General features: G+C 38.8%; 1 protein-coding gene across 1 annotated transcript in view; it reads right to left on the bottom strand.

Moving 5' to 3' along the window:
- Nucleotides 1–8,405, bottom strand: part of LOC107744038 (endothelin-converting enzyme 2-like) — a 39,989-nt gene that overhangs the window by 23,831 nt on the left and 7,753 nt on the right. The window contains exons 3-6 of the mRNA XM_016557508.1: nt 3,748–3,872; nt 1,028–1,174; nt 851–913; nt 545–733 (exon numbers count right to left, since the gene is read on the bottom strand). Coding sequence (XP_016412994.1) covers nt 545–733; nt 851–913; nt 1,028–1,174; nt 3,748–3,872 — 524 coding nt within the window. The remainder of the gene's footprint in view (nt 1–544; nt 734–850; nt 914–1,027; nt 1,175–3,747; nt 3,873–8,405) is intronic.

The following is an 8,405-nucleotide window of genomic DNA, read 5'->3' on the forward strand; positions in this document are numbered from 1 at the left end:
GATAGATAGATAGATAGATAGATAGATAGAACGGATGGATGGATGGATGGAACGATAGATAGATAGATAGATAGATAGATAGATAGATAGATAGATAGATAGAACGGATAGATAGATAGATCGGATAGATAGATAGATAGATAGATAGATAGACAGATAGATCGAACGGATGGATGGATGTATGGATGGAACGATAGATAGATAGATAGATAGATAGAACGGATGGATGGATGGATGGAACGATAGATAGATAGATAGATAGATAGATAGATAGGTTGTCCTCGTCTTATTTCATAAAGTGTGAACACAGACTCACAGCACTGTATATTCTTCATCAACTCTCTCTTCTCATATCTCATACAAACACATTTAATAAGCAATCTGTGTGAAACACACTCATTATAATATTATAATGATTCAAACTAACGATCCCAAATGTTCAGCTCAGAACTTCTGAGCCTAATCAACACACTTTCATGTGTTTACCGCAGCATTTCTCCAAACCCAATGAACCCCTCACGAGGCCGCACACGCACACACACACCTGCAGATCAGCTATGGTTATCTTGTGGTAGATCTTCTCCTCGTCCCGCCGCTCGTCCTGAGGCACTGTGATGTTAGCCAGCGCCGTCTCGAAGTCCAAAATCTGCTGCATCTGAACTCGAGTGGAATTCTTGTCTCCTCCCAACAACAATCCCAACTCGACCATGTAATCCAGGTAAGCCTTCAACACCTAAACACACACAAACCAGCACAGAGCAGCTATTAGACATGCACTGCAAGCTGGGAAAGACTCAAAGCTCTTGACATTCCAGTGTAAACTGAGACTTTAAGTTCTGCTTCGTCCTACCTTCTCATTGGTCTTATTGAGGTAATAATCTCGGGATGGGAGGAAGAGTCCTGATTGGTCAACCTGAGGAAGTTTACACAGGTGAGCAAACACCAGAGATGTGGTAAATACGACAAATACAATCAAACAAACACTTTCAGCAGAGTTTATTAAACTCAATACAGTGAGTAAATGTACCTGAATGACATTACTGTTGGAGTTTTTGGGATCGACGCTGACACCGACAGTGAAGAAGGGCTGAGCTCTGTAAGGTCCAGAAACTATCTTTAAAACATCCAGAAAGTTGTCTTTGTCCCAGGACTCTGTGATATTCCAGCCTCCTATCTACACACACACACAAAGAAAAACATCAGTTCTAGCAACAAGACTAAGGTGGTATTTGTAGACTTAACATGAACCCAAAATTGACCCAATTTACATTCTTTGTATCTGTTTCTTGTTATGCTGTCCACCAAATGTGTAAATGTTAAACCAAGGCCCGGAGATATTTAAAATGTGGGGGCAACAAATGCTTATATAAAATGAATCATCTGTTTTTTCATATGCCGCGCACAGGACACACTCAAAAAACTGCCATTTGATTGAATTCTAGTAAATGCGAAATAATTGCAATGCTCGGGCAAACCACTATAGAGTTGGTGTCGCTATAGAGTAAGAACCGGTGAATGCAATTTACAAGTTTCATTGAAAGAGAATGACGTGCGCCAAATTAGTCGCTGTAGAAATCGAATACTTTAATGGTTGCGGCCGAAATAGGTCAACACGAGAGCCAGCGCAAACGCAATGACGTGAAATAAAACGTCATCGTGTTTTAAAGAAGAGTGGCTTGATTAAGTGGTGGAAATAGCGGAATGATGGGCACAGAACGGTAACAAAACTCAGAGACATTTACAGTCACACACATGAGTAGTGTGCAAACTCTACTACTCTAAACTCTACTTAGATAACTATATAAGAATTCACGTTCACTTTTTTTTTTAGCTTACAGATCTCAGTTTAAATGCTTCAGTTTGTTTTTATATTATATTATATTATATTATATTATAAACCTAATAAATAATTGACCTCAAAAAGGGAATTCATGAGCAATATCTGCTTCATCTTTTTATATTATATTACACTGAACAAAATTATAAACACAACACTTTTGCTTTTGCCCCCATTTTTCATGAGCTGAACTCAAAGATCTAAGGCTTTTTCTATGTACACAAAAGGCCTATTTCTCTCAAATATTGTTCACAAATCTGTCTAAATCTGTGTTAGTGAGCACTTCTCCTTTGCCGAGATAATCCATCCACCTCACAGGTGTGGCATATCAAGATGCTGATTAGACAGCATAATTATTGCACAGGTGTGCCTTAGGCTGGCCACAATAAAAGGCCACTCTAATTTATAATTTATAATTTTGTTCAGTGTATATTATATTATATTATATTATAATACATTATACAATACAATACATTATATTATATTATTACAAAGAACTGAACTGTTTTGATTTTTTTTATAGATTTTTATAGATTTTCTTGCTAACACAGCACTGTAAAATTATAGGTTAACATTTTAGGTTCTCAGGTAACCTAAAATGTGCATTATTTAGTTAAATCAAGGGTCAACTCAAATATAAATAGCACATTAAAGTTAAAAGTTATACACTTTTTTGTGTGTGCACTGTACAGGTCTGGTATAAAGAATGTTTTTGCTCAAGTGGCCGAAATGTCCGCCCAATAGAGAAAAGTTTTGCTCAGCAAGAAAAAAATTAGAGGGAACATTGTTCATAACCATATATTTTATTAACTGATATAATACGTTTTCTGAATAACTCAAATCTGATTTGCAACTCAAAATTATACGGATAACCACTGTAATGGTAGATACACACAACATAAAATAACGCAATAAACGAGCAATTTCATAAGTAATAACCCCGGAAGAATCTTTTAATTACCTGAATAATAGTATTTGACTTTGATGACGAGGTTACTAAATAAGATCACAAAAATATGCCTCAATGAAGGTAAAAGAAAAATACTCTGCAAATCAATTTGAGGATGCAAATGTTCAGTTTCTAGCAACAAGACGCACTATGGCTTGAAAACTTGAGGAACATGACTCTGATGAGTTCAGGCCGACACCTCATTAAAGCCAATTAAATCTGTCTCGCCTCTGAGAATAAACCTATTCACGGCTCTCTTCAACACTACTCGCTCTGTCACGGTGATCCCGATGACACGAGATGACAGAAAGAGCGACAGAATGAGAGAAAGACAGAGGAGAAGAGCAGCGTTTGTGTTCAAAAGGCAGCTCATCAGAGGCACTATAGATTTTTGTCCTCCATCTTCCCCGCCATACCTCTTTTAAACCTCGCAGGAGGCAGCTGTGTGTGGGGAGGCAGTAAATTAGCATGTTGAAGTGCTGTTTGACATCACTGCTTTGTGTCTGTAACACGGATTAATCTTTCAGGTCTGTGCTGAGGGTTAGTTTCAGAGCTTTCTTCTTCAAAATGGCTGATTCAGAGAGATAGAAGTGCATGAAAACGTCTCTCACTGAAGGATGTCTACATAATTTCAAGGCTCGCCGATTTCAAAACGAGAGGAATAGACAGTATCAGAGCCATTTGAGACAAATTGTCTTGCTCAGCTCAAATAAAAGAGTTGATTTTTAGGAGATGCACAGAAAAGCAATCAAAAAAATTAATCAGGCATCAAATTAAATCAATGGTCATTCGACAAAATTGGTGTTTTGTTTCCCTCATTAACATACGCAAAAATTACTGCAAATGAATAGGAAAACGCTGAAAGAATGTTTACAATTTTACAGAAATTTACTGACACTGACTGACTCAGTTTGCACTCTTTATCCTCCGCACCAGAGGGGGGCGACGTAGAAACACTCACCTTTGCAATCAAGTCGATGAGTGGCTGGGCTCCAAGCTCGTCTATTCGCTGTTCATTAAGACAGGAAAGGTAGTAGGACTGCGTCTTCCTCTCTGCTTCACTGCTTGAGTTAAAGGTGCCATTTTCTACAGGAACGCAAAGGAAGTTGCATCACAAAATGGTAACATTTGATAAGTAAAAGTTTTAAAGAGGTCATATTATGCCCTTTTTTACAAAATGTAATACAAGTCTCAGGTGTCCCCAGAATGTGTCTGTAAAGTTTCAGCTCAAAATACACCACAGAACATAAATTATTCAATGCTGTAAATACATCTTTCTTGGGTGGAAGCAAAAATATGCTGTTTTCGTGTGTGTCTCTTTAAATGCAAATGAGCTGCTGCTCCCCGCCCCTTTCCAGAAGAGGGGCGGAGCATTTACAGCTCATCAACAAACAAAACATGTTCTATTGTGAAAATGTGAATTGTGAGACAAACTCAGAATTGCAAGATATAAACTAGATCTATTTTTCCCGCCACAAAAAAGGGTAATTGCAACTTTTTATCTCACAATTCAAACTTTTCTTCTCAGATTTCTGAGTTTACATCTTGGAATTCTGTTTATATCTCACAATTTTGACTTTGTCTCACAATTCTGACTTCATATCTTGCAATTCTGAAAAAAACATCTTGTGGTGGAAACGAGGTTCCATACAATGCTTCTTTGGTCACTCTATGCTTTCATCAAAATGTTCTTCAAAATTACTTATTTTGTGTTTGAAACAAAATTAGGGTGAGTAAAAAAAAAAGACAATTTTCATATTCTTTTGGTGCTTGGATGCTAAAGCAAAACTGTCCCTCACAGAAATAAAAGACAGGACATGAAGGATGAGAGACAGGAAACAAAAACATCACATAGATAAGGGGGCAGCTTAGAGCACCATCATTAGGGTAAACAAACATGACAGCAGGGAGAACAACTTGCACAGGGTCAACGCACAGGGTCATGAAACAGCCAACGGAGTTTCTCCAGCTGCCTGTCAAGCTGACACAATGGTGCCCTCTGATTGGCTCCCATCATGGCGCATGGGATTATGGTACGTAAACAGAGGCAATTCAGTGCAGGTAAACAGAGTCCGAACCGTGAAGAACTGCAACAAAGGGCCCTGCCATCCATCTTTTTTAATGTCACGTCCATGACAGCTGTCCTCGCGCAACAAAACGTGACGAAACGCAGACGCCATTGGCGAGCCAAATAAGCAGGGTGGTTTTCATCCTCAATAACCTCTGCCATCAGTCGCAGTCAAAACACTGTGTGTCGCAGCTGCCAGCACAACAACAGGCAGAGGGGAAAAGCACTGCCACTTTCATGCTAACTTCATTCACATGAGAAATGGCAAAATTAAGTGGAAGGTACCAGAACAGGTGATTGGCAGTGCTAGGTGCAAATTGGAATCAACAGAGAAACAACCAGTGAGGGCCAACCTGCAAGTACACCATGCAGGTTGACTTCCTGAGGAGTGCAAATACTCTTCGGTGTACATGACATACTGTGGATACTACACCTACCTACATTTTTTGTAAAACTCCAAAAATGTTGCTAGGGTTGGGCCGATAGACGATGCCATCGTCCATCGCCGATGGCTGATAGACATCACAATGTTGAGCCGGCATCATGAGCCCCCCCCCCCCCAATCCGCCGCATCCCAATACCGTGTTCGGAAAGAAAATGATGTGTATACGGAACCCCTAAAGGGAATAAATACGAGATATATTTAAATATTTTCCCTCGCAGTTATATCATTGGGTAATTATACTACGTATATTTCGGGCATCAGGGAGCTGCTATTATGCCTGGCTTTTGCTTTTGAAACTGCTTTTGAATGCACGATCGCTTTTTAGTTTCATTTCACTTTCGAGATTCACGATTGCATGTAGTCTGTTTATACTATGGAGCGGCAGTACTTACTACTTACCACACATTTTACAAGATTAGATGTTTGTCAGCGGTGCTCAGGATCTGCAAATCATTCGCCATCGTCCTCAGTAATCTCTCCTAACTCTGTTTATGTGGTAAGTGAAATTTTATGTACTGTAATGTAACAGGCAACTGTTACACCGTGTCTACACTGGACGCGACAGTTGCCAAAACGCGAAAAAGCGACCGTTGAAAATCATTTGAAATTTGTGTCAGCACGTCATAAATAGAACGCGGCAGCAGTTTACTGTCGGGGATTTGTCGTGTCGTGTCGCACCGCGCCGCATCCAGTGTAGACAGCATCACTGATTATAATGAGTTCTATACACTGATCTGTATATAATGAATCTCTATTATAGATCAGTGGTTCTATAGCATTTTGCCGTGCCTCGCCACTCGTGTCCGGTTTAGACACGGTGTTCAGGAATCGTTATTTGTTTTCCGTGCCTTATAAGGAGCACTCGGGTACGAGAGTCGTGAAACACAAGTCGATAAAAGAGCTCAAAGACTTGTAGACGCAAGCTAAAATGGCACAGTTGCTTCAGCAAATGCATTTTTCTTCACTGTTTTGCAGAAATGTCATCTTTATTTTCGAAAAGATTTTAAATATAATTTTCAAAGTGATTTTTTTTTTTTATGTAATTCAATGTTTTGGGGGAGTTACACCATGTGACATGAATGATCTCACATGACTTTGCTGACAACCGTTTTTTAAATCTTAAAATTTTGACAATTACTTCACTGCTTTTTCATCATAGAATTTGAATTAAACTTGCAATAGTTAATGTAAATGCTGCAATTTCATTTTGTGTTTATAGTGGAACAGAAAAGATACACTTTATCTTTACACATCTCAACCGAGAAAAGAGGAACACACAGGGGTTTGAACAAACAGATAAAGGCACACAAATAATGAGTCACAAATATGCCCACACCCACCCACTCTTGAACACACAATTATGCTTGTCATTGTGACCTTTGATTGGTGCTATTAGTTGTTGTCATGGCAATACACCTCACACATCTTTGGAGAAGGAATAATTCACTCTTCTCCTTGTTTTTTACACACATCTGTGTTGTGCGAAAGAGAGATGGCGTAATTAATCTACAATATGATCATTCAAGCAAACAAGTTGCAAATCCCTAAACCAGCTCTTAGTTTCACATTCTCCTCTGTTCTTGCTCATTTGTCTTTTCCGCTGTATTTTCTCCTCCTAACAGTGCTATTACATTAAGAAACAGGAGGCAGGAATATTCAAGTAATAAATTCTCAGAGGAACAGTGGCAGTCCAATTACCGGCCAGCGGGTCTAGTCTAGAGAGAGGACACACGGTGAGAGAGAAATGGGCTTTGGCACGACTCACTGCTCATCTAGCAGAATTCAGAGCTGATCTCGTTCCATTTCCAGAATTTGCTTGTGTTTGTTTGTGTTTGCTGGGCAAAAGGTGACAGTCAGCCCGGTGCATTGGCACAAAGCGCTCATTTGTCTTTTTCAAAGTGACTCTGTGTGAGGGCAAAGCACGCTGTACTGCTTTGCAAATGCACACACTTACAAACACATAATCTGACTTCATGAATCTGCGCTTTTGTTTTTGCTTAAAGGGGTCATATGATGCGATTTCAAGTTTTCCTTTCTCTTTGGAGTGTTACAAGCTGTTCGTCCTCCTCATAAAACGCCTCGTTTAAACACGCCCCCACATGTCTACGTCACTGTGTAGGAAGATTTGCATAACGCCGCCCAAACGTTCACGCAAAGAAAATGGCACCTTTAAATTAAAATGAAATACAAAAAAAAATAATCTGCAAAAACAATATAATAAATATGACAATAAATATGTATTTTTTATTAAAGTGATGTTTATATTTTTTATTAAATTAATTCATGCAAAACACATGGGAACCATTCAGAACACTCTACCAAACACACAGCAACTACTTAGAACATCACAATCACCTAGCAATGCCATAGCAACCATCCAGAACACTCTACCAAACACACAGCAACCACCCATAACATTACAAATACCTAGCAATGCCCAAAATATGTCATTTATTTTATTAAAGTGATATTAGTATGTTTTATTAAATTAATTTATGGAAAGGCCATGGAGCCTTTATCTTTATCGTATCTTTATATTTTCATTTAAAAAATAATATCATAAAAAGTAAGTAAGTAAATAGTGACCTACACTCTAAAAAATGCTGGGTTGTTTTTTCAACCCAAATGCTGGGTTGAGACCGCTGGGTAAGGACGTTGGGTTGTTTTAACCCAATTTTGGGTTGAAAATTGGTCTTGATCAATAACCCAGCAGTGCTGGGTTGGGAACGTGGACGTGAAAGAGAGCACGCACGTCACGTTAACATCGGACGTATCTCAACGACACCAGTTCGAGAAGCCGCCATTTTCTCAGCGTCTTCAGATGGAAGCGAGCGCGAGTGAATGACGGTTTATGGTAAGTAAAGATTAAAAATGTAAAGTCATCATTCATTGTTTGAGTCCGGTAGTATCTTGAGATTTCATGGAAGGTGGAAATATTCTGAAAAGAGCTTATATTGAAAAATAAGCGGATTTCGCCTCAGAATCAGAAATAGTCTTAACGGCCTCTTTTACTGAACGGAAGAGGTGCTTTTAATATAACGTCAGTGAGTGTCTTATGTCATATTTACATACGATTTTACAATATTTAAATTTTTTGAGGTGTTAA

The sequence above is a fragment of the Sinocyclocheilus rhinocerous genome, unplaced genomic scaffold, assembly GCF_001515625.1.
Source record: "Sinocyclocheilus rhinocerous isolate Xijiao unplaced genomic scaffold, SAMN03320098_v1.1 scaffold407, whole genome shotgun sequence".
NCBI classification, from domain to species: Eukaryota; Metazoa; Chordata; class Actinopteri; order Cypriniformes; family Cyprinidae; genus Sinocyclocheilus; species Sinocyclocheilus rhinocerous.